The sequence below is a fragment of the Eurosta solidaginis genome, chromosome 5 (assembly GCF_040869045.1).
Source record: "Eurosta solidaginis isolate ZX-2024a chromosome 5, ASM4086904v1, whole genome shotgun sequence".
In the NCBI taxonomy this organism is placed as follows: domain Eukaryota; kingdom Metazoa; phylum Arthropoda; class Insecta; order Diptera; family Tephritidae; genus Eurosta; species Eurosta solidaginis.
Genome location: NC_090323.1, coordinates 188,861,540 through 188,887,286, shown reverse-complemented (window position 1 = coordinate 188,887,286; position 25,747 = coordinate 188,861,540). Strand labels below are relative to the sequence as shown.

The 25,747-nt window shown below is 34.3% G+C and overlaps 3 protein-coding genes and 1 pseudogene across 11 annotated transcripts in view; 3 read left to right on the top strand and 1 right to left on the bottom strand.

Annotated features, from left to right (window-relative positions):
- The window catches only part of Spn (Spinophilin), a 420,033-nt gene that overhangs the window by 242,569 nt on the left and 151,717 nt on the right, over nt 1–25,747 (top strand). Inside the window, exon 2 of one of the 9 annotated variants that reach the window (XM_067786898.1) lies at nt 8,353–8,561. The exons of 7 other annotated variants lie outside the window; for them this stretch is intronic. In XM_067786898.1, the coding sequence (XP_067642999.1) occupies nt 8,396–8,561 (166 nt within the window). In that variant the 5' untranslated portion in view covers nt 8,353–8,395. Of the gene's footprint in view, nt 1–8,322; nt 8,562–25,747 lie in introns of all 9 variants that reach the window. One more of the 9 variants, XM_067786896.1, reaches the window with a different exon arrangement.
- On the top strand, nt 4,005–7,593 carry LOC137251906 (uncharacterized). Its single transcript, XM_067786899.1, has 2 exons — nt 4,005–6,054; nt 6,137–7,593. The coding sequence occupies exons 1-2, from the start codon at nt 5,718–5,720 to the stop codon at nt 6,745–6,747; spliced, it is 948 nt and encodes a 315-aa protein (XP_067643000.1). The 5' UTR covers nt 4,005–5,717; the 3' UTR covers nt 6,748–7,593.
- LOC137252952 (vacuolar protein sorting-associated protein 33A-like) lies at nt 14,648–15,648 on the bottom strand (annotated as a pseudogene).
- On the top strand, nt 23,022–24,322 carry LOC137252946 (uncharacterized). Its single transcript, XM_067789113.1, has one exon. It carries the CDS (start codon nt 23,187–23,189, stop codon nt 24,306–24,308), a length of 1,122 nt encoding a protein of 373 aa, XP_067645214.1. The 5' UTR covers nt 23,022–23,186; the 3' UTR covers nt 24,309–24,322.

The window sequence follows — 25,747 nt, the reverse complement described above, 5'->3', positions numbered from 1 at the left end:
AATATTAACAAGTAAGGAAGGCTAAGTTCGGGTGTAACCGAACATTACATACTCAGTTGAGAGCTATGGAGACAAAATAAGGAAAATCACCATGTAGGAAAATGAACCTAGGGTAACCCTGGAATGTGGTTGTATGACATGTGTATCAAATGGAAGGTATTAAAGAGTATTTTAAGAGAGAGTAGGCCATAGTTCTATGGATGGACGCCATTTAGGGATATCGCCATAAAGGTGGACCAGGGCTGACTCTAGAATTTGTTTGTACGATATGGGTATCAAATGAAAGGTGTTACTGAGCATTTTAAGAGGGAGTGGGCCTTAGGTCTATCGGTGGACGCATTTTCGAGATATCGCCATTAAGGTGGACCAGGGGTGACTCTAGAATGTGTTTGTACGATATGGGTATCAAATGAAAGGTGGAAATGAGTATTTTAAAAGGGAATGGGCTTTAGTTCTATAGGTGAACGCCTTTTCGAGAAATCGCCATAAAGGTGGACCAGGGGTGACTCTAGAATATGTTTGTACGATATGGGTATCAAATGAAAGCTGTTAATGAGTATTTTGAAAAGGAGTGATCCTTAGTTCTATAGGTGGACGCCGTTTCGAGATATCGACATAGAGGTGGACCAGGGGTGTCTCTAGAATGTGTTTGTACGATATGGGAATCAAATGAAAGGTGTTACTGAGCATTTTAAGAGGGAGTGGGCATTAGGTCTATAGGTGGACGCCTTTTCGAGATATCGCCATTAGGGTGGGCCAGGGGTGACTCTAGAATGTTTGTACGATATAGGTATCAAACGAAAAGTGTTACTGAGCATTTTAAGAGGGAGTGGGCATTAGGTCTATAGGTGGACGCCTTTTCGAGATATCGCCATTAGGGTGGGCCAGGGTGACTCTAGAATGTGTTCGTACGATATGGGTATCAAATGAAAGGTGTTACTGAGTATTTTAAAAGGGAGTAATCCTTAGTTCTATAGGTGGAAGCCTTTTCGAGATATCGCCATAAAGGTGGACCAAGGGTGACTCTAGAATGTTTGTACGATATGGGTATCAAACGAAAGGTGTTACTGAGCATTTTAAGAGGGAGTGGGCATTAGGTCTATAGGTGGACACCTTTTCGAGATATCGCCATTAGGGTGGGCCAGGGGTGACTCTAGAATGTTTGTACGATATGGGTATCAAACGAAAGGTGTTACTGAGCATTTTAAGAGGGAGTGAACATTAGGTCTATAGGTGGACGCATTTTCGAGATATCGCCATTAGGGTGGGCCAGGGGTGACTCTAGAATGTTTGTACGATATGGGTATCAAACGAAAGGTGTTACTGAGCATTTTAAGAGGGAGTGGTCATTAGGTCTATAGGTGGACACCTTTTCGAGATATCGCCATTAGGGTGGGCCAGGGGTGACTCTAGAATGTTTCTAAACGATATGGATATCAAATTAAAGGTATTAATGAGGGTTTTAAAAGCGAGCGGCCCTTAGATGTATATGTGAAGGCGTTCTCGCGATATCGACCAAAATGTGGACCAGGTGATCCAGAAAATCATCTGTCGGGTACTGCTAATTTATTTATATATGCAATACCACTAACAGTATTCCTGCCAAGATTCCAAGGGCTGTTGATTTCGCCTTGTAGAACTTTTTCATTTTCTTCTACTTAATATGGTATGTGTCACACCCATTTTACAAAGTTTTTTCCAAAGTTATATTTTGTGTCAATAAACCAATCCAGTTACCATGTTTCATCCCTTTTTTCGTATTTGGTATAGAATTATGGCATTTTTTTCATTTTTGTAATTTTCGATATCGATAAAGTGGGCGTGGTTATGGTCGGATTTCGGCCATTTTTTATACCAAGATAAAGTGAGTTCAGATAAGTACGTGGGCTAAGTTTAGTAAAGATATATCGGTTTTTGCTCAAGTTATTGTGTTAACGGCCGAGCGGAAGGACAGACGGTGGACTGTGTATAAAACTGGGCGTGGCTTCCACCGATTTCACCCATTTTCACAGAGAACAGTTACCGTCATAGAATCTATGCCTCTACCAAATTTGAGAAGGATTGGTAAATTTTTGTTCGACTTATGGCATTAAAAGTGTTCTAGACAAACTAAATGAAAATGGGCGGAGCCACGCCCATTTTGAAATTTTGTTTTATTTTTGTATTTTGTTGCATCATATCATTACTGGAGTTGAATTTTGACTTAATTTACTTATATACAGTAAAGATATTAAATTTTTTGTTAAAATTTGAATTAAAAAACAATTTTTTTTAAAAAGTGGGCGTGTTCTTTATTCAATTTTGCTAATTTTTATTTAGCACATATATAGTAATAGTAGTAACGTTCCTGCCAAATTTCATCATGATATCTTCAACGACTCCCAAATTACAGTTTCCAAAACTTTTAAATTACCTTCTTGTAAAAGTGGGCGGTGGCACGCCCATTGTCCAAAATCTTACTAATTTTCTATTCTGCATCATAAGTTCAACGCACCTACCAAGTTTGATCGCTTTAACCGCCTTTGGCAATGAATTATCGCATTTTTTCGGTTTTTTGAAATTTTCGATATCGAAAAAGTGGGCGTGGTTATAGTCCGATATCGTTAATTTTTAATAGAGATCTGAGATGGGTGCCCAGGAATCTACGTACCAAATTTCATCAAGATACCTCAAAATTTACTCAAGTTATCGTGTTAACGGACAGACGGACGAACGGACGGACATGGCTCAATCAAATTTTTTTCGATACTGATGATTTTGATATATGGAAGTCTATATCTATCTCGATTCCTTTATACCTGTACAACCAACCGTTATCCAATCAAAGTTAATATACTCTGTGAGCTCTGCTCAACTGAGTATAAAAACACTAAAGTTAGCAAAGAGACTAACCAAATAAATAGCAATAAATTTACGCATGTAAGGACATATGATTACGTGTTCATTAGGTCAGGCTGAAACTACTAACCAAATTTGGAAAGAGTACAACAGGTCGTTTGTATATCGTACCCATCCACATACTACTACCAAGACATAGATTACAGGTGACATAGCAAACAAAACGAAAATGGAAATCCTTAACTTAATCGGGAGCTTCTGAAATGTATGGCCTGCACTCAAGGCCATTGCCAGGAGAAGCCGTGACATGCCTCTTCTTATTCCTCATTGTCACAGAGTATGCACAGATTTGGGCGTTATTCGACAACCGTGACAGAGGTAACCTTTTAAAAACGTTCACTTCATTTCTAATAAAATTTTTTCTCCTGCGGAAGTTGCAATGCTCTTAAATTTCATAATTAGTCGTTTTGGAAAACTAAAAAAAAAAAAACTAAATGTAATATTTGACCAAATGATTAAATCCAAGGTCTGAAAGAACAGAAGAAACTAAATTAATAAAAAGTAAAAAAAAAAAAAAAAAAACAAACACAACCAATCACCCAGAAAATAGGATACAAAAATTGTTTAAATAAAAATAAAATAAAAGGAAAAAAGGAGAAATAAAATGTATAAATTACAAAAAAAAAAAAATGTAAATGAAAATTTCAATTAAGAAACATAAAAAAATCAAGAAAAAAATATTAAAAACAAATAAAAAAGTCGCAAAAATTACGAACAAAATAAAAAAATATTACATTTAAAAGAAAAAAAAAACTAAAACAAAATTAAGATTTTGAAAAAATAAAAAATTAAAATTTTGAATTATTAAAAAATTCAATTTGTGAAATAAAAAAAAAATTTAAATTTAATCTTCAAAAAAGTATCAAGTAAAACGGGAAAACGGATAGTTAAGAAAAGTTAAAGAAAAATATTTAACACAAAACAAAAATTAAAAAAAAAAAATTAAGAAATAAAATAAAAAAATAATATAAAAAAGTAAAATAATAAAATAAAACTAAAAAAATTAGAAAAATATAAAATAAAAAATAAAAAAATAGTAAAAATTAAAAAAAAAATAAAAAGATTAAAATAAACCAATAAAAAGGAAAAAAAATATAGAAAAAAAATTAAAATATCGTTAAGAAAAGAAAATTGAAAAAAAAAATTAAATAAGAAAAACAAAAACTAAGGAAAAATATATAAAGAGAATTAAAAAAGAATAAACACCAATAAAGAATACAAAAAGAATTAAAAAAGAAAAACTTTTTAAATAATAAAACAAAAATTAATTTAAAAAATACCTAAAAAGAAAAGTTAAAAAAAATATATATACATAAAAAGCGGTTAAAAAAGAAATAATAAAAAAAATATTAAAAAAGGGTTAAAAATATAATTGTTAAGATTGTAAAAAAAAGTAAGAGGAAATTTGAAAATTAATGATAAAAAAAAATATAAAAATAAAAACAAAATTTAGATAAAAAGGTTTAAATTACTTCGGAGCAATGTGCGCCGTAATTTCTAGTTACTTTTGGTTTGGAGAATAACCGGTTACGGCGTTGTGCCATCTTCAGTGTTCAGCTTTTATAGTCTGTCAATTTACAGAACTGCTGGTTTGTGTTCGTCGTGTTTGTTCGTTTGTTTTGAAACCAAAACTGACAAGGGATGACCGAAAATCGTTCCAAAATAGCTCTATCTTTTACCTTGTCGTAAAATCAACAACAAATCATACAATTTTTAAAATTTTGATCAAAATAAATTTTTTAAACTAAGAGCAGTGTGCATTCCTACATGAAAATAAAGGGCATTATTCTGTTGAGTGTGCCAACAACCTTTTGACTAATGGCTCTAAGCTTGACGGGAAAGTACGGTGAGGTACTTTTAACCGGACCTGTTGTTTCAGGCCAGTTTAGTGTATTAGCAAAACGCCAAAACGGTTAAATGGTAATAATTTTCTCGGATAGCCAGGCCGCACTAAATTCCTTGAACTCATGTGTCGACAACTTAAAGTCGATCATTGAATACCGCATATCTCAGCTCTCAATGGAATAGCCCAGAATTTCAGTGTCAGCCTTAAATTGGTAACTGAACACAGAGGTATTGAAGGCAAACATATAGCTGATGAGCTCGCCAGGATGGATACGGCCGGCCACATCCTTCCCGAAAATTACTCGCTAGGTATACCTATGGCCTATTTTAAATTCCGTGTGATCACGAACACCATAAGCAAAGCAAATATGTTCCGGTAAGCACTTCCTACAAGGTTGATTTGGCCTTCATATGATAAAGGAAATTCTTTTGACCACGTATACGTCGTCAGTACCTTCGTCCCGAATAAAAGTTCTCTCTGTTCACCGTTTGATCGTAACTCACACCGCTGGCATGGACATCGAAACTAACGATTACTACCGCAGATGTTTTGAGGAGGAGCAAAGCCCCTTCAATGTTACCTTACCATAACTCCCTTCCAACTTGCCTGATATTGAACTGATTGCCGTCATTCGCTTGCACGCCACCTTTTATAACATATCATATTTTACAGTTCCCTCACTTGTTATTATGCGACTCATATTTCTTTACGATTCCTCCTAATGATACATTTTTTTTCGTCCGAAAGTTTCAAGCGCTTAATGTGTTTTATACTTTAAAAAATAAGTACTTTTTGACACATTCGAAAATAAAAAAAAACTACTTTTCATGCACATATGAATTTGATTAGGAAAAGAAGAGAATAAAAATATTCAAATTTATTAATAAAAAATATTGTCAGTTTTTTGCGCACTTTAAGCGCGTCTAAATTATAAGTGTATACCAAAATTTTTAATAAAAAAAAATCGTCTAAAATGTCTTATAACAACGGCGGTATGGATTTTGATTCAATGCTCACTGAAGACTTTCTATTATTTCTCGATCTGTGCCGCGATCCTAATAAGGTCTTCAAGCCAAATTCAGATGAAAGTTGTTTGGCCCAGAAATGGTTAGATAAATTGTGTCGTTACGAGTGTGACGATGTGAAAGAACGACGTTTGCGCAACATTTATATGAGTTACCTGTGCTGCTGTCTGATTGAAGGTGTGCTCAAAGGACCTTTTGCGACTCAACCACGAAGTGGACGCCTTGTGATGGTAGATTTTAATGCAAAGAAAAGGGACCCGCTAACATGTCCTTCGTTGTTTAGAGGTGGGAAAGATAAGATTACAGTCAATTATTTTTACCAACTGTTTGCTCTCTCTTTTTGCCTCCCCATACACACGCCCTACAGAAAAGTCTTACAAGGAATGTGAAACACCCAAAGTTATGCGCAACGAAGATTTTTGCGATCCACCGATGAGTAGTTGTTGTTCAAGTAATGCTGGTAGTTTTAGTGGTGTTGGCAGCAGTGGGCCTGTTGGTGGTGCTAGTGGTATTTCTACACGCGATGTTATGCGTTGTGGACCAGAGGTTCGTTTCAGTCCGGACATCCAATGTGAGCCGGATAATGGTATGAAACGAACGTCAGGGCATGTTTTTACCGATTACATGTTACGTGAGATAATATCACCTAGCGCTTACAATACTTTCTCACAACACTTGGATGCATCGTGTGCTTCATCGTGTCAGGAATATGATCCACATTTGCCTGTGAAGGAGTCGATGCGTCAAGATGTGGCAACTTTGTTGGAGGCAATTAGTGCAGAGCTGCGTGGAATTGTTGACAGTGGTTGCAATGATTATTTGGAAAGTGAATTGTTGCGCTATAAAAATTTTATAATGAATTTCTCAAGCATTGCTTGCGTTCTGGATAAATTGAAAACACAACCAACATTACGTTCGTTTTTGTTGATTAATTTACAAAATGATTTGATTAAGCTTATCACTGATAATTGTCTATAAGAAAAGGAGGTTCTTACTGAATATATAAAGCGTGAGATGTGAAGGAATGTGACATTGTTTGTATGTAAATTATGAATTTCGTATGATTAGGAATGCTGAGTGCTCTGATGTATATTCCTTATAGTAAACCATGATTAATAATCAAAACGAGTGTGATGTGCAGTTTGATTTGTTCGAATCTGAATAATGTGTAATAAATAATGCAATGTTCTCCGTTTTAAATATTAAATAGGTGCAAGTAGGTGTGTGCCTTTACTCGACAAATCGACTAGGTTGAATAATCAATTGTTTAATTAATCGATCGCATAATTTATGAAAATCCACTTCGAACAATACCTAGAAAATTTAAAAAGGTTGTCCCTATTTGTCCGGAAATTATTGCATAAAAAATACGGGCGGAATAATTTTTCCCATTTTTTTTCGGAAGATTTTTAACGTTTTTTCTTCTTTTTTATATTTTTCCTTCTTGTTGATGTTTCTAGTAGGAAGTAGTTTAAATATGGAAAGTGCAAGCAAGGTGATTAATCACGTTCAATTAATTTCCTTTTGGACTAATACAACAACAAAAAAAAAAAAACAAACCACCATACTCGAAGGAACTTCGTTTTAATTAATCGAAGTATAGAATTAATCGATTGAGTAATTCGAAATGTGATTAATCCAAATTTTCGGTAATCGATTATTTGCACAGCACTACACAAGCGTTATTAATTTTGTTTGCTAATATTTCAGGAAAAAAACTGTTCCAAGTTTGGTGAAATCAACCAGTAAACACTCGTTCTTAACTCCTAACCGTTAGTTATATAACTAGATTTCCCATATAAATTTTTCCCTTCGATAATCGGTAATTATGAACAAGCTTTAGAGATGCGGATTTTTTGTTCATAGAAAAAGTTCTACCTCTTCAGTGTAATCCCTAATTGGAAGCACAAAATATAAGAGAAACGTAAAAATTGGACAGAAAATAATCTAGTTCCCAGAGACGGAACATATGAATGTAAAAGTGAAGATTATCCATTGACGATTTATCGTAGAATTACTTCCACACCCCTTATTAGACATTAAAAGTAAAGGCAAAATTACATATTTTTGTTTATTTTTTTTTTAATTAATCTGCAATTTCTTAAACCCGTGGTTTAAATTTTTGGTCAGATTTTCTTTTTTCTTAAAGAAGATAATTAAGGAAAGAAAAATTGAGTTCTAACCTAAGTTTTGATTGACCAAACTTAGTATCAATTGGAATTCAAAATTTCAAGTAAATATAAATTTCGTGTTAGCAATTAATCCCACAGCCTTTATTACAAATAAAGCAAAACGAAATCTTTTTATTCAACTTTTTAAACTAGTTAATAGTGAATCTGCATTTTCCAATAATTTGGAATTAACAATTACTAATGCTTAAAGCAATTTGAAATATCTCGAAACGTGATCTTTATTAGAACTTTTCTACCATTTTAAAAATGAATGGTTATTTTCTGAAATATGTACAGTTTAAAACAATTTTAATGACGTAAAAAAAAAAGCTCCCAACACTTGCAACATTTGCTGATGGAATATATTTTTTGTGTAATAAAGTGTAAATTATAATAAAACTTTATCAATAAGTATTTTTGAATGGCATCTGTGAGACATTAATTCAAAACGAAGCATGAAATGTGACGAAAGAAATATTTGCATAATTTTTAAAGTGATTCAATTTAAAAAGGAAGAAACTCCAATTCAAAGTACGCCTAAAACCCATCGAAAGTGCGGTTTTAGTTACAGAGTGTTCAACATGTGTCTGAGTTTGAAGAATTTATGCAACAAATGCCGAGGTTTGTATGAAGATGTTTTTTTTGTTTGTAATTATGTAAATATTTACTTATGCACAATCAAATCGGAGTAATTATTCGATTTTTTGTTGTTTTATTTGTAAAAGTTTATTTGTACGCATTCAAATGATATAAGAACTTTCCGCATATATTGTGGTTTTCTTCCTACTTTTTTTCTTGCTTTCTCTGTTTGCTTTGTGGTTTGTGAATAAGAAGTTTGTTTCGTTTTAGTGGTTTAATTTTCTTGTTTTTAGTTGTTTAGTTTTTTTTTTCTTTTGGTTCATTCAATTTATTTTTCATTCTTTTCTCGTTGTTTTATACCATTTTTCAGTTTTTTTTAAATTTTTTTATTTTAATTTTTTTTAGTTTTTAATATAAAAGAATTTAAAAATTTTTTTTTTTATTTTTTATTTTCTATTTTCGTTGGTGTTATATTTTTTTTTTATTCTTTTTAGGTTTCTGTAATTTTTTTGATTGCATACAATTTTCTAAACTAATTTTTTTTTATAAAATTTTTTTTTTAAGGTATTTAATAGCTCATATGGCTTTTATTTTTTTGTTATTAATATTATAGAAAAACTTAAAAATTTGCACACGGTGATGGTTATTTGGGAAATGTTTATGAATTCCACTTTTTCCTAACATGGCTTTTTGTAAATTAAACTAAGAAATAAAAATTCATGAAAAAAATAATATTAAAATGGAAAGAATACTAAAAAAAAACACAGAAAAAAATATTTAAAACAAGTAAGGAAGGCTAAGTTCGGGTGTAACCGAACATTACATACTCAGTTGAGAGCTATGGAGACAAAATAAGGAAAATCACCATGTAGGAAAATGAACCTAGCGTAACCCTGGAATGTGGTTGTATGACATGTGTATCAAATGGAAGGTATTAAAGAGTATTTTAAGAGAGAGTAGGCCATAGTTCTATGGATGGACGCCATTTAGGGATATCGCCATAAAGGTGGACCAGGGCTGACTCTAGAATGTGTTTGTACGATATGGGTATCAAATGAAAGGTGATAATGAGTATTTTAAAAGGGAATGGGCTTTAGTTCTATAGGTGAACGCCTTTTCGAGAAATCCCCATAAAGGTGGACCAGGGGTGACTCTAGAATATGTTTGTACGATATGGGTATCAAATGAAAGCTGTTAATGAGTATTTTGAAAAGGAGTGATCCTTAGTTCCCTAGGTGGACGCCGTTTCGAGATATCGCCATAAAGGTGGACCAGGGGTGTCTCTAGTTGTACGATATGGGAATCAAATGAAAGGTGTTACTGAGCGTTTTAAGAGGGAGTGGGCATTAGGTCTATAGGTGGGCGCCTTTTCGAAATGTCGCCATTAGGGTGGGCCAGGGGTGACTCTAGAATGTGTTTGTACGATATGGGTATCAAACGAAAGGTGTTACTGAGCATTTTAAGAGGGAGTGGGCATTAGGTCCATAGGTGGACGCCTTTTCGAGATATCGCCATTAGGGTGGGCCAGGGGTGACTCTGGAATGTGTTTGTACGATATGGGTATCAAATGAAAGGTGGTAATGAGTATTTTAAAAGGGAGCAATCCTTAGTTCTATAGGTGGACGCCTTTTCGAGATATCGCCATAGAGGTGGACCAAGGGTGACTCTAGAATGTTTTTACGATATGGGTATCAAACGAAAGGTGTTACTGAGCATTTTAAGAGGGAGTGGGCACTAGGTCTATAGGTGGACGCCTTTTCGAGATATCGCCATTAGGGTGGGCCAGGGGTGACTCTAGAATGTTTGTACGATATGGGTATCAAACGAAAGGTGTTACTGAGCATTTTAAGAGAAAGTGGGCATTAGGTCTATAGGTGGGCGCCTTTTCGAGATATCGCCATTAGGGTGGGCCAGGGTGACTCTAGAATGTGTTTGTACGATATGGGTATCAAATGAAAGGTGGTAATGAGTATTTTAAAAGGGAGTAATCCTCAGTTCTATAGGTGGACGCCTTTTCGAGATATCGCCATAAAGGTTGACCAAGGGTGACTCTAGAATGTTTGTACGATATGGGTTTCAAACGAAAGGTGTTACTGAGCATTTTAAGAGGGAGTGGGCATTAGGTCTATAGGTGGACGCCTTTTCGAGATATCGCCATTAGGGTGGGCCAGGGGTGACTCTAGAATGTTTGTACGATATGGGTATCAAACGAAAGGTGTTACTGAGCATTTTAAGAGGGAGTGGGCATTAGGTCTATAGGTGGACGCCTTTTCGAGATATCGCCAATAGGGTGGGCCAGGGGTGACTCTAGAATGTTTGTACGATATGGGTATCAAAGGAAAGGTGTTACTGAGAATTTTAAGAGGGAGTGGACATTAGGTCTATAGGTGGACGCCTTTTCAAGATATCGCCATTAGGGTGGGCCAGGGGTGACTCTAGAATGTTTTTACGATATGGGTATCAAACGAAAGGTGTTACTGAGCATTTTAAGAGGGAGTGGGCATTAGGTCTATAGGTGCACGCCTTTTCGAGATATCGCCATTAGGGTGGACCAGGGTTGACTCTAGAATGTGTTTGTACGATATGGATATCAAATTAAAGGTATTGATGAGGGTTTTAAAAGCGAGTGGCCCTTAGATGTATATGTGAAGGCGTTCTCGCGATATCGACCAAATGTGGATCAGGTGATCCAGAAAATCATCTGTCGGGTACTGCTAATTTATTTATATATTCAATAACACTAACAGTATTCCTGCCAAGATTCCAAGGGCTGTTGATTTCGCCTTGTAGAACTTTTTCATTTTCTTCTACTTAATATGGTAGGTGTCACACCCATTTTACAAAGTTTTTTCCAAAGTTATATTTTGCGTCAATAAACCAATCCAGTTACCATGCTTCATCCCTTTTTTCGTATTTGGTATAGAATTATGGCATTTTTTTAATTTTTCGTAATTTTCGATATCGATAAAGTGGGCGTGGTTATGGTCGGATTTCGGCCATTTTTTATACCAAGATAAAGTGAGTTCAGATAAGTACGTGGGCTAAGTTTAGTAAAGATATATCGGTTTTTGCTCAAGTTATTGTGTTAACGGCCGAGCGGAAGGACAGACGGTGGACTGTGTATAAAAACTGGGCGTGGCTTCAACCGATTTCGCCCATTTTCACAGAGAACAGTTAACGTCATAGAGTCTATGCTCCTACCAAATTTCAAAAGGATTGGTAAACTTTTGTTCGACTTATGGCATTAAAAGTATTCTAGACACACTAAATGAAAATGGGCGGAGCCACGCCCATTTTGAAATTTTCTTTTATTTTTGTATTTTGTTGCATGATTACTGGAGTTGAATTTTGACTTAATTTACTTATATACAGTAAAGATATTAAATTTTTTGTTAAAATTTGAATTTAAAAAAATTTTTTTTAAAAAGTGGGCGTGTTCTTCATCCAATTTTGCTAATTTTTATTTAGCACATATAAAGTAATAGTAGTAACGTTCCTGCCAAATTTCATCATGATATCTTCAACGACTGCCAAATTACAGCTTGCAAAACTTTTAAATTACCTTCTTGTAAAAGTGGGCGGTGCCACGCCCATTGTCCAAAATCTTACTAATTTTCTATTCTGCGTCATAACGTCAACCCATCTACCAAGTTTCATCGCTTTAACCGCCTTTGGCAATGAATTATCGCATTTTTTCGGTTTTTCGAAATTTTCGATATCGAAAAAGTGGGCGTGGTTATAGTCCGATATCGTTCATTTTAAATAGCGATCTGAGATGAGTGCTCAGAAACCTACATACCAAATTTCATCAAGATACCTCAAAATTTACTCAAGTTATCGTGTTAACGGACGGACGGACGGACGGACGGACATGGCTCAATCAAATTTTTTCTGGATCCTGATTATTTTGATATATGGAAGTCTATATCTATCTCGATTCCTTTATATATGTACAACCAACCGTTATCCAATCAAACTTAATATACTCTGTGAGCTCTGCTCAACTGAGTATAAAAAGGGAAAAACTTGGCATCTTCAGTACTAAAATAAAGAAGAAAATTATATGAAAATAAAAGACACTAAAAATATAATAGAATAAAAAAAATGTATAATAAAAAAATAAAAGTTAAAACAAAAAAATCTAAAAGATTATTTTAAGAACTTTGAATTGAAAATAATACTCAAAAATAAAAAAACAACAAAAAAATAAAGTAACACTCAAACAACGACAATTTCATAATTAGAATGTACATAAAAACAAAATGTGGCATACTACAATTAAAAGACTAAAAACTAACTGGCCATGTTAGTTTTGTTCTTTCTTTTGGCTTTAGGTATATACACATTTTGCGCACTCTTTTTCTCGATCTGCCTCTCATTGTTATTCAGCAGTACCCGTCCCATTTGCTTCTAATTCCATTTCCACTCCTCTCTACGCCCTTCCTCCTGTCTATCCCATTTTAACTCACTTTTCCACACCCACTCACTAACCTTTCCACTCTCAGGCTAACTCCTAATCTTTGCACCCCTCCCATGTCTACTCCCACCGCTTTTCTCCACCCTATTCCCGCTCTCCATCATCATATATCTCTTTACCATGTATCAGACTTCTACTATGAATACGCTCAGATATATGCAATATTAGATATGCCATTTGTATTGAAGGTGCCACTCCGCCTTCTTCTTTATTCCAATTTTTTCTGGTCGTGTAAAAGATTAACTGAATTCAACTCTTTACCGAATTTCTGTATTCTAACAATAAATCTTCCATCGAAAATTAGTATGGGCGATGCTAAGCCCCTTTTATTTTAACATAATTGCTTATTGACATAGGATCAAACGTTTTAGGGCAAGTTAATTTGCTAGCTTTTTTAATTTTTTAAAGGACTTACAACTGAGAGTTGACATCTAAAAAAATGCCTTTTAAAGTTTGTATTTCCATTAGGTTTTTTTTTTTGGTAATCCTCTCTCCATCCCTCTTCAATATAATTAACTCATCTGGGTCTGGATTCAATATCGCCACTAATTTGCCTGAGAATCTGATATCGGCCTTATTACGTACGCAATCGACTTTTTAGACGCATGAAACCCGTTTTTGTTTAGAAAAACGAAATAGTTTTGAAACATAAAAAAAAAGAAGTGTAGTGCTCATTTAAAGAAAGTAAATAAATCCCATCTCAATTGCACGTAAGTGTAAATATTTGTTTATGAGGTAACCATGGTACAATTAACAGGTAAAAGCATCAGAGTTGCATTTTACATGTTTTTTCATTCGAGGCTGGCCATAGATTGTCAAACCTTGTTTACATTTTTTGTTTATTTAAATTTTTTGTTTATTTACATTTTTTGTTTATTTACATTTTTTGTTTATTTACATTTTTTGTTTATTTACATTTGTTGTGAAAAATTAATATTTCGCAGTTTTTTTCAAATAATTTACTAATTAAAACAGTAGAATTTCTTTTTACACGGAAATAAGTTTTAGTAAAACATTTTGTGTGGAAGCTCGAAATAGAAACAAACAAATCCGAAACAATAACTAAAACCAGGAAGAATTCACTGCTGCTTACCATGTACGCAAATCTTTATAATTGGCATTAACCGATTTTGAGGATAATACTGCATTTGCTGCGCATCTTTTGGAGCAACTACGTCATTGTTGTAGCGATAAGGACAATCCACGAAGGCCTTGGGGAGTGTTATCGATGTTGATGGTCCCTTGCCGGATGCAGATCCGGTACGTTCCGGTAACAAGCACCATTTAGTACCCGACCATCTCGGGAACGATTTCGTAAGATCACATGAAACCTAGGCCATCCGACCTGCTACCCCCTATATCCATGAGGAACTTGGGGTCGCAAGAGCGTCGGCTATTAAAGAAATAGGATTCGCTACGGGTAGGTGAGGTTGGCAATTGGGTTGGAGAAGCTATATATTGTGCTGAGAACCCCTTGAAACGGTTGCGCTACACAACCTCACACAGGCATACCTGCCGCGGGTACATTCTAAGCCCCTAATGTGCTCGCGCATTTCTTCGCATCGGATAGCACTTTGACCCCGAAGATGATGGATATTTTACTAGGCTATATATCCCTGGGTAGTGTCTTCAATACGATAACCTGCGGAGTTGGCAGATGGGATATGGTCAGCAGATACGTAAGGAACATTTTTTTCGCCAAACGGGAAGACGGTTGCTAAGCCACTAATATGGGAGTACCCACCGATTGGGGTAGGCTAATTATGATGGCCACCAATACCAATAAATTGAGCTTGAAAATCTTCAAAAGTTGGACCCCATAGATTATTGATTTGACTCTTTAATGACTGCCATCCTAATGGTTTGTTTGTTCAACAATACGTGCGGTCTGTGGTGCATAAAAACTATGAACATAGCTTATATATTTCGGTTCCACTTCGATCACATCGTCAACAGTCAAATTAAGAGTCTATAGATTAATGTATAGAAATTTAATAAAAAAGATTATTCATCCCGTTGTACAACGAAATACCTTTCGTAATACTGCATATGCACATGATTTGGACTGAGTATACGAAAGCTCAGCCTTCTCCAAATTCCTTATTTTAAGCAAAACATCAAGACCATATGCATGCACCAGCTCACGCTTGCAATAATTTAAAACCTACAAATAAAGATATGCAGTTAACATGGGGTATTTACAATGACTGTGATATAAAATTCACCTTCTCTTTAAATCCGGAAGCCGCAGCACATTGCATTGTTATTAAACGTAAAACATTTCGTAGAACACCTTTTTTAGCTATCATATCCTCAATATAGGCACTAACCTTTTATATATCTTCGCACATCATAAATTCTTGCTAAGCGGTAAGATCATCGGAAAATTGAAAGTCGTCCAATTTATTACGAATTAGTTCAGCAATGGTTGTATGAACTGCTACAGATTGCTTCTGTACCAATAACGCCGGGTTTCATATTCTGCACCGATGCATCCTGTGCATTAGCATTCATTTGAACACTAAATTCACGAGCATTTCGAGATAGTATTTTCCCTACCTCACTAAAGTTTTTGTCTCGTAGTTCAGCATACAAAATTTCTCCTGAATTCAAAAAAATCGTTTTCTTTGAACCTTGTTCATCCGTATGCATGTTGTTTTTTTTTTGCGGTAAAAATAAAGTGTCATTTCTCTTCATACATCAATTTAGACAGAAGAAATTGAAAGAAAGATTGACATTTTATGTACGGTCGGCAACAGCAAAATACACATCAGGGTTGCATTTTCACTTCTGCTTCTACCATGGAGGCAAAGCTGTAAAACTGATTACCAGTTTTTTCCATATTTAAATGACAATTAAGTACGAAGAAGTTAATTGGAAAATTATTCATATTGAAATTTTCCTAAAAATTTAATAATAAAAAAAGCAAATGACAAATATTTCAACATCCCTGTTCCGAAAATTGTCATCGTTCTAAATGAGTGTTGCCAATGTGCCATATAAAAGGTTTGCATTGAAAAGTACTAGCCTACATTTGCACGTCCTCAATTGGTTATTAAACAATTGAAGAAAAGGCAATACATTATAAAAGCTCTTAAGTTCCTCCATATATTCTTCCTAGCGGTATATGGTCAAATACTGTATCTATACTGGTTTGTGAGTTTGCAAATTGCAATAGCAATATCTTATTTTCTAAGAAAATTATTTTTCTAAACACAATAGTTTGTAATTACAGCTATTTAAAGTAGGCTCTATAGGTAGTTGTAGCTTTTTTGATAGCAAGGAAATTAACTTTGAATACAATCTGCTCAAGTAAGATAGAATTCAACCAAAACAATTTCAATCTTTTACCAATGCCGTGCCAATAGGCAGAGATACTATTCTCAACCACTCGGGTCCGATATTTATATTCCGTCAAACACTGTTAAAATATCAGCTGTAAAAAAACTGTAGTCCGATGGAGCCAGTCAATAACCTCTGAAGAGTTTCTCCCAATGGAACATTTTTTTTTTGTGGCACAGATGAAGGAAAACGGGGAAGGTGAATCAGGTGAATGGAAAAAGCCTGAATCACCGTAGGACGATGCCATGGAAATAGACATACGTTTATCGAAATTCTTGGAATTAGGAAGCTCCGACGAAATCGCCGATGGACCTATGCATTTTGATGTATTTAAATGACTTAAACTCAAGTATCTGTTTTTTGTTATATTATCGACAAAAAATATCCACAATTTACTCTATTTGGTCAATGCACAATGTGTTCATTTACAAAATCCATTTTACACCAATAGCAAAATAAGTAGTAAAATTTTGACATATAGCAAGAAGACAATAGATTGTCTTTGCGAAGTTTCAGCCAAATTCGACTATGTCTTCATATCTTTTGAATACTTTATATAATCAAGAGCCCTATGGTTTTATGTTAGCGAGTTATCCGCAAGATTTACCTAAAAAGGAAACCAATCAACCCACAAGAGCCTAACATTTTTTGATCTCTCAACCCAATTACGTTCGGACACCATGAAGATGATTTAAGACTTTCCTGGTTTATAATTAGCTACTTGTTTGTTTGTTTTTGAAAAGGTACCATCGCAATATACCAGTAAATGCTTCTTTCTTTTTAGTTACTCTTAAACAAATATAATAATTCATATTCAATAATTATAAGCCGGTGTTAAGCTCGTAAATTCTTAAATATTAAACTACTTGAATAATTAGAAAGGTCTATTTTTGCTATTGACCAATTTTACGCCTTTTTTGCACCCAACTCCTAAATTGATTTAACATATCTGATGGCAATGAAAGTATCCAAAAATATAACCTTGGGGAAAAAGTATTTAGTACTGAATGGAAAAAAAGTGTGCATTCATTTCAAGTTTACATTCATTAAAGACTGGGAATGGTTCCTATATTCGCACTCTATATTGAATTATATTTTACCATTCAATAACACACACACTTTAGCTTTGAGTTAAAGTATTTTAAGCCATTCAGGAACGGAGATTTATAATATGCAACCAAAAAATCACAAATTTTTAAAAGAATGCTGAGAGAATGCACACTCAATTGATTCAATCTTTTTACAGCTCTGCATGGAGGTAACGTTTCTCTAGCTGATAGTCGATCAGAAAAAAAATCCACATCTTAAAATAAATAAATTCGAGATCCATTGTTCTTCGCATTGTCACATGTTGTTAGTTAAAATATTTTTCACGCATCTTTCACCTCTTTGCACCATTAACGAGCAGTGTGTGCTTGGTGACATGCGACGCGAAAATAAACTTTTAATTTTAGAAAAATACATGCATTGTGTTTCCAGTTGTTGAAAAATGCGTGTTTTGCAAAATTTCGCAAAAATAAAATACCTAAATTTGTTATTTTTGTAGGCTTGTGGTTTCCACGATTTTGTTTTTGCAATTCCTAACACATACATACTTACTATATTCTGTTCTATAAGTAAACACGCTGAGCGCTTTCAGCTTTCCATAGCACATTCCTTGCTATAATTTTAACTTGAGTAGACATTCAAACATTTTCACTTGTAAAACAACTTATAAAATTAGAAATGTTTTTCGGCTGCTGGTCGTCTTATTTGTTTAAGTAAAAATGTGACAATCATTAGCATGAATATATTTTGCCATTTAACTTATTTGTTAATAAATTAAATGAAATATAAATTACATTGCTGTACCAGTGTGTTATGTGTAGGTCTTACAACCTTAGACTAACACAGTTGCTTCTATCATTAAAAAGAGAGGACTGTAGACTCATGACGGGTATTCTGACTGGACACTGCCTTCTGGCGTCACATGCCTTTAAATTAGGCTTGGTCAATGATAGCAGGTGTAGGAAGTGCGGGTTGGAGGAGGAAACGATCGAGCACGTTCTGTGCTCGTGCCCTGCACTTGCCAGGCTAAGACTCCAGCTATTAGGAGTGATACAGCTGTCAGATCTAGAAGCAGCAAGTGGCTTAAGTCCTAGGAAGCTTCTAGTATTTGCCAAGAGGACGGAGTTATTTTATAACATAGGTCCTGGTTTTTGATAGGGTTTTTCAGTTTGGTCGTTAAAACAAACTTCTGGTAACACTACGGACTCAATCAGTCTATGTGAGGTCCTCATGGACCGGCCAGTTCAACCTACCTACCAGTGTATAATTTGAAGTTAGTTTAAAACGAAATGATTCAACATAAATACAAATATTCTTTGCAATTTCGAAGTGCAAATTTTGTTTAAAAGGATGGTAACTATCAGATGGGAGTCCTTTAATAGCACAAAAAAAAAAAAACGCATACGAAAATCAATCTGAAACATAAAAGGGGCTTAACATCGCTCCTACCAACTTAACCGTGTGTATTACTGGAAGTTTCTTGTAAGAACTCTGAAATTTGGTTAAGATTCGGTTAATCTCTGACACCACCATAAAAAAATGGGATAAAGAAGATGGTGGAGGCCACCTCCAATACAAATGGGATGTTTTATATTGCACATCTCTGAAAGTATTTATATTATAATTCTAAAAATTGGTAAAGAAATATTTGAGGATTGAGATCGGGAACAGAGTGAAGAGAGGCGGTGGGAGAAGAAATGACAGGAGTGGAAGGAGTGGTAGTAGAAGTTAGATTAGAATAAGAGTGAGAGTGGGAGTAGATGTGGGACTGATTAGGAGATGAAATAGGACTAGGAGTAAAGTGGGGGTAAGAGTAAGTGTAGAGGTAACAATAGGAGAAGAAGTAGGAGTTGGCGCGAGGTTGGGGATGGGAGTGGAAGAGGGATAGTTATTGGTAGTGGCAGTGATTGTGTGTAGAAATTAGTGTAAATGCTAATGATAGAAGGAAGGGTGGAGGGAAAGAGTGGAAATGGAAGCAAAACCAAATAAGATAGAACAACGGCGGAATGTCATGAATGAGAATGAGAGGAAGAGGGCTGTAAGGAGAGAATAGTTCGCAAAACTTGTATATACCTAAAAGCCAAAGGGCAGAAAAAAGCTCTAGTTTTTACAAATTTGAATTTAATTGCCTGCCGTATATTTACTTTTTTATGTATGCATATTGTCATTATAAAACTATTGTGACGAATATTAGTGACACTAAGTGATACTCACATCACTAGTCTGATGCTAAGTAAATGAAGCCACAACAACAATAAAGCAGGCAGTCACTTGTATCTACATAAACGAATCAATCATTATGTCTACACATATGTACGTACACGCAGCAGAGAAGAGACGCACAAACACATGCATATATGTTATCTGAGATGCTCCCAAAAGCAGGCAATTATCTGTGGAAGTGTCACTCACATATACACACGCATATGAGAAGCTATACACGTGTATCTGTAGTTATAATTTTATAGCAGACTGTAGGTAAATTCTGGAACGAGGAAGTCGAAGAGTATAAAGCTATCTGAGCACTCAGAATTCAGTTTGTCTTGAACACGCTATCAGTTGCGAAGTGAAGTTTAATTGTGAAGTACTTTCAACGCAGTCTAATAAAGACCATTTTGTAATACAGAATATTGGAGTGTTTTATTCAACAGTTTAGCGATACGAACGTAAGCAGAAGTTTGCAAATAAGCGGAGTTCCCTGAAATTCGTTACACTATTTTTGTTGTCGTTGAAGAAATTCAATTATTTGCTAATACAAAAAAAAGTTTTATTATTATTTTTTTTTCATTTTTTTATTTTTTATTTTTTTTATTAATTTTTATTTTTTTTATTATTTTTTTATTATTTTTATTATTATTTTTTTATTTTTTAAAATTTTTTTTATTGTTATTTTTATTTTTTTTTATTTTTTTTATTTATTTAATATGTTTTATTTGTAAATTTCTTTTATTTTCAAATATTTTAATGTTTTAATCTTTTTAATTTTTATTGATTTTTTTGAATTTTTTTTATTTATTTTTTTTATCCATATAATTATTTTAATAATTTTATGAAATTTTTAAACAAATTAATTGTGAATTTAAAAAAAGAAATAAAAAAAAAATAGTCATATGCATATGGTATTTTTTTTTTTTTTGATTCTAAATATCTAAAACTATCCTTTTGATCTTTTAATTAAAACTTTTTTTATTATTGAAAAATTGTTGATGATTTTTGATAGTCTTGTAAGTATTTATTATTGTAAAACTTTTAAAAGGCCGTAGTTAAATAAAACACAATATTTAAAATTGTAGTTTAGTTTTTAATTCGTCGATATTTCGATTTCAGTCTGATGATCAGTCGATCAAAGATAGTCATATGTTCCTGAAGATGATTTCAGACTGAAATCGAAATATGTATTGACGACCTAAAAACTAAAATACAATTTTAAATATTGTGTTTTATTTAACTACGGTCTTTTAGCTCATATAAAGTTTTACAATAATTATTGAAAAATTGTATATTCTTGTTCGCCCTATATTATTTTTATTTTTTTCTAATTTCTTAAATTTTTCTGAATTAAAATTTTTTATTTGTTCTTATTTTTCCGAATTTATGTTTTAAAATTAAAGCTTTGCATATTGTAATTGTTTTTTTTTTTTAAACGGTTTTTATACCGTCTTTTTTCCTTTGGCTTTTTACGTTTTCTTTTTTTATTATTTATTTTGATTTTCTCCATTACTTTATTCTTAATTGTTTGTATCCAATTTTTTTTACTTTTTAGTATAAATTCTATTTTTTCACTGTTTAATTTTTTGTTTGAATGTATATATTATTTTTATTAAAATTATTTATTAATAACCTTTTTCTTTGTTAATTTACTTGATTGCATATTTTTGTATCACAGAAAATGAAAATCGGTTTATAGCCAAAAAAAGTTATATTCCCGTGAGAGTGCATAGGTTTTTCATACGTAAATTATGATTTGGAGAATATCTTGTCATTCTTAAATCTTCAAGATCTGTTATAAAAAAGGTATCACTTACCATGATACAAAAAAGAAGGTAGTTCCACTCAACATTTTTTTGCGTATTTGGGGATTTTTGAAGCGTTGCCATACCGTTACTGTTTAAGGCGAAATTGTGGTTTTTCGGGATGAAAATTTCCTTTAGGATAAAAACGCAATGGTAATCTGAGACAATAATAATATGCTTTAGAACGATTTATGTACATACATATCGATTGAGAATACAGTAAAACATGGAATTTTATTGAAAAATAATGGATAATGACTCACATCTTTGAGCTTGACCCCTAGACAGAAAAAAAAAAATAAACGAAAAATCTTGTTGTTCTAGCATGCCCCTATTATCATGCCCCTACAGTGGATATTTCTCAAGGCATGTTGAGAAAAAGTGCACCTCCGAAGTCTGCACATCTATGTCAATCCTAAAAGGGCACAGAGTGCGTATAGGCGGGGCTGCCCCAAGGTGATCCCTGGTACAACGGGCAAAAACACTGTCATAACTAGTGGCTAACCTGCAGAACTACAGGGTAATGTTCTGCATAAAAAATGGTTTAATAATTCCCTCCTAAAGCGCAACGCTTGAATTATACAATAAATAAAAAGATAAAAAATGTGGACATGTAGCCAATTGCGGTGTCGGTTTATAAGTACCTCCTTTGACAAAGCAATTGACAAACGTGCATGTTTTGTCAAAATGTTCTGAGCAAACGTACGGACACTAAAGAGGGCTATATTCCCTTGCTTTGCATTCTTCGATTCATGTTTCTTCCACCAAAACAATTTTCGGGCCCTCGAAAAACTTATTAAAAACCTTCTTTTCTAGACTAATATTTCGTATAGGCATGGGGCTAATTTTTTTCCCTTTTATTTAAAATAACTATGAAAGTAATTTAGTCGTATTCGTTAATATGAAATCTATTAAAATTAGAAAAATTCGTAACATTTTTCAATCTGGTAGTTTGTTTTTGGTGAAATTGTCATTGTCCCCGCAAAAGGAACTACCTCCATTTTTTGTTTCATGTCACTTACCAGGTGTTTTAACTTTTATCTTTTCTGTAACACTGTGTAATAAATAAAGTGACACGTAATTTGCACGAAAATTGTTGTTGGCTGTTTTTTTTTCGAAAAAAATTATTTAGCGCAGTTGACAATTATTAAGGCCCAAACACATTGGACTTTTGCGTCGTTTTGGAGTTTGTGTTGCGTCAACTGCCGATTTTATGGCTAAGTTCTCAATCCACAAGCAACACAACGGGAAGGCCAAAGCAACAACAAAATAGTTCAAAAACTTACGTTTTCCATGCCCTGTTAATTCCTTATTCCAATCACCTAAATTGTACGCGAAATCCATTAATTCTTATTTTTGTTTTATTTATATTGAAAAATATGAATTTATTTTTAAATTTAATCAATAAAGAAAAGCACAATAGCGTTTATCGTGGCAGGCAACAAACTTCCAGCGTGCGTAATTTCAAAGCGACATCAGCACCATAACGACGCGAAAGTCGAATGTGTTCGGGCCTTTATTCAGCTCCTAATACAACCCTGCTATTTCGAAAATAAAACGTCAAAACCAAAACACTCAATTGTGAAAAAAATAAACAAATATTTCTTCCAGAGAAATGCAATTTTGGAGAGCGATCGATTAAAATCAACAAAAAACAAACGAACTCATCATTCAAAAACTCTTCACTCAAGTTTCGACATTCACTCACTGATTTACAACTCCACATACATCAACGTTTGTTACTTCAAATTGAAATTCTAAAATTGAAATCAAAATTCTGCGTAAATCATGAATGCCGAAGACAATATCGATTACCAGTTAACGCAAAACTTTATATTTTTTCTGGATATTTTAAAGCAACCCGATGAAGTGTTCGATTGTCGTTCACGCGAATACAAATTGGCACGTGCTTGGCTCGACAAACTCTCCATGGGCGTATTCGAAACAACAGACGAGCTGCGACTACGCAATATTTATATGAGCCATTTAGTGGCTTGTCTAAATTATGGCAAACTCACTGGACCATTCGTTTCATTACCCAAACCTGGCACCGATTTGGACAGCGTAGATTTTCAAGGGAAAGTGAAAACACAAGCACGACGCGTATGTCCACGCGCACCACCGTCCGGTTTGACGCAATCGGAAAAGGTCTGTCTAGCAACTGTAGCAAAAACTCCATGTGAATGTGATTTTGTGTGTTGTGATAAGGACGAACAGCAGCGACATGATCAACGCAATGACTGCGGTGCTGGTGGATCACCATACGATCGTATTTGTGGCTATGTTACACAATATGTAAATGTACCCGCTTGCCTAGATGTGGATTTGAGATCAACAATGCAAGTACAAAAAGCGCAATACCACACACGAGATATGAGAGGAGGCGAAAGCCAACATAGCGCACCACAATCGCCACAATCTAATGCTGGTAGTTCAGGTGGCAAGAAGTATGAAAAGAAGAGTGTAAGTGCTTATAATGGCAGCAGCAGCGGTGGACGAAGAGGAGCAGCTTCTTGCGGCATTCTAAGTCATGATTGTGGCGCCAGCAGTTTTGGTGTGGGAAGTGGAAAAAGTGATTTTGGAGATAACTGCAGTAGAACGTTAAAGGTTGAAGATGATGCTGACTGTGCACAAAATTATGTACACATACAAGTGTTGTTAGATGCGATTGCATCAGAGTTACGCGGTGAGCAGACACCTGGTAGCAACGACTTTTTGGAGTGTGAATTGGCACGCTATAAAAACTTTATACAGAACTATTCGGACATGTCTGTCAAGCTAGAGAAGTTGAGGCAACAACCGACCTTGCGCTCGTTTTTGTTGTTGAATTTACAAAATGATTTGGTGAAGTTGTTAAATGAAAACTTGAAGCCCGCTGCAAATATGAAGCGGGAATTCAAGTTTGATTAGATAGAGAGAGAGTGTGTGTGTGTGTGTCTACGAAGGTTGTGGTTGCAAAGCGGTAGTGGGGGAGGAAATGTATTTCTCTAAACAGTTTTTTTGTATTTTTTTGTACTTTTTGTCTTACTTTTTTAGAGGTATGAATGTAATAGTTGAAACTTGCGAATAATAAAAAATATACCTATCGTACTGAAAATATAATTTTTGTAATCTATCTTATCTTATAACTTTAAGCGAGCAATTCTTGTTTGTTTGTATAGCCGAACGATCCCGGGAATGGCTCAGCCGATTTAAATGAAATTTGGCACAGAGAAATGTATCACCTTCTAAAACTTTCTACCTGGCTGTTGCCAATCAGAATGTTTCACAAGGTTGCCACCTATTCGAAATTAAAAAAATTGCATGATATGGGTATCAAACGAAAGGTATTTCACTTCGCATTACAATAGGGCCATTTTTGAGTAGGGCTGCCATTTAGGATTGCCACCTTTTCGAAATTAAAAAAAAATTGCATGAGATATGCCGATATGGGTATCAAACGAAAGGTATCTCACTTCGCATTACAATAGGGACATTTTTGAGTAGGGTTGCCATTTAGGATTGCCACCTTTTCGAAATTAAGAAAAAATTGCATGAGATATGCCGATATGGGTATCAAACGAAAGGTATTTCACTCCGCATTACAATAGGGACATTTTTGACCAGGGTTGCCATATAGGGTTGCCACCTATTCGAAAAAAAAAAAAAAAATTGCATGAGATATGTCGATATGGGTATCAAACGAAAGGTATTTCACTCCACATTACAATAGGGGCATTTTTGGTTACGGTTGCCGTTTAGGGTTGCAACCTATTCGAAATAAAAAAAATTGCATGAGTTATGCCGATATGGGTATCAAAGGAAAGGTGTTTCACGCCGCATTGTAATAGGGAAATTTTTGAGCAGGGTTGCCACCTATTCGAAATTAAAAAAAAATGCATGAGATATGCCGATATGGGTATCAAACGAAAGGTATTTCACTCCGCATTACAATAGGGACATTTTTGGGTAGGGTTGCCGTTTAGGCGAAATAATACTCTACTTACTCATATTATATTAAAGCTTTAAAGAAGAACATTAAAGTTAAAAAGCTTCGAAATAAAATCTTACACATGATTCGACTTAATTTTAAATAATTTTCTTTTAAATGAATAATTGCAATTTCTCACAGATTACTATTAGAAAGATTTCTCAGCACAACGAAATGTTGCCGGGCAAAGCTCGGTCGCCCAGGTACTGATGGTATTAAAGGTCGAAAATCGAAAAGGACACTATGATAAGGAAATATTGGCTAGTCTTCTCAAAATAACACAGCCTAATCCAGTGAAAGGGTAGAAGTGTTACTATTTTAATACGATTACCACTACAATAATGACAATTACAATATTCTACGATTAAAGTGATCATAA

Bases quoted from the DNA above. Each gene is read 5' to 3' on its own strand.
- LOC137251906 (XM_067786899.1), top strand. From the start codon at position 5,718: ATGTCTTATAACAACGGCGGTATGGATTTTGATTCAATGCTCACTGAA. The intron at 6,055-6,136 runs GTGGGAAAGATA...CACGCCCTACAG, and splicing joins ATGTCCTTCGTTGTTTAGAG to AAAAGTCTTACAAGGAATGT.
- LOC137252946 (XM_067789113.1), top strand. From the start codon at position 23,187: ATGAATGCCGAAGACAATATCGATTACCAGTTAACGCAAAACTTTATA.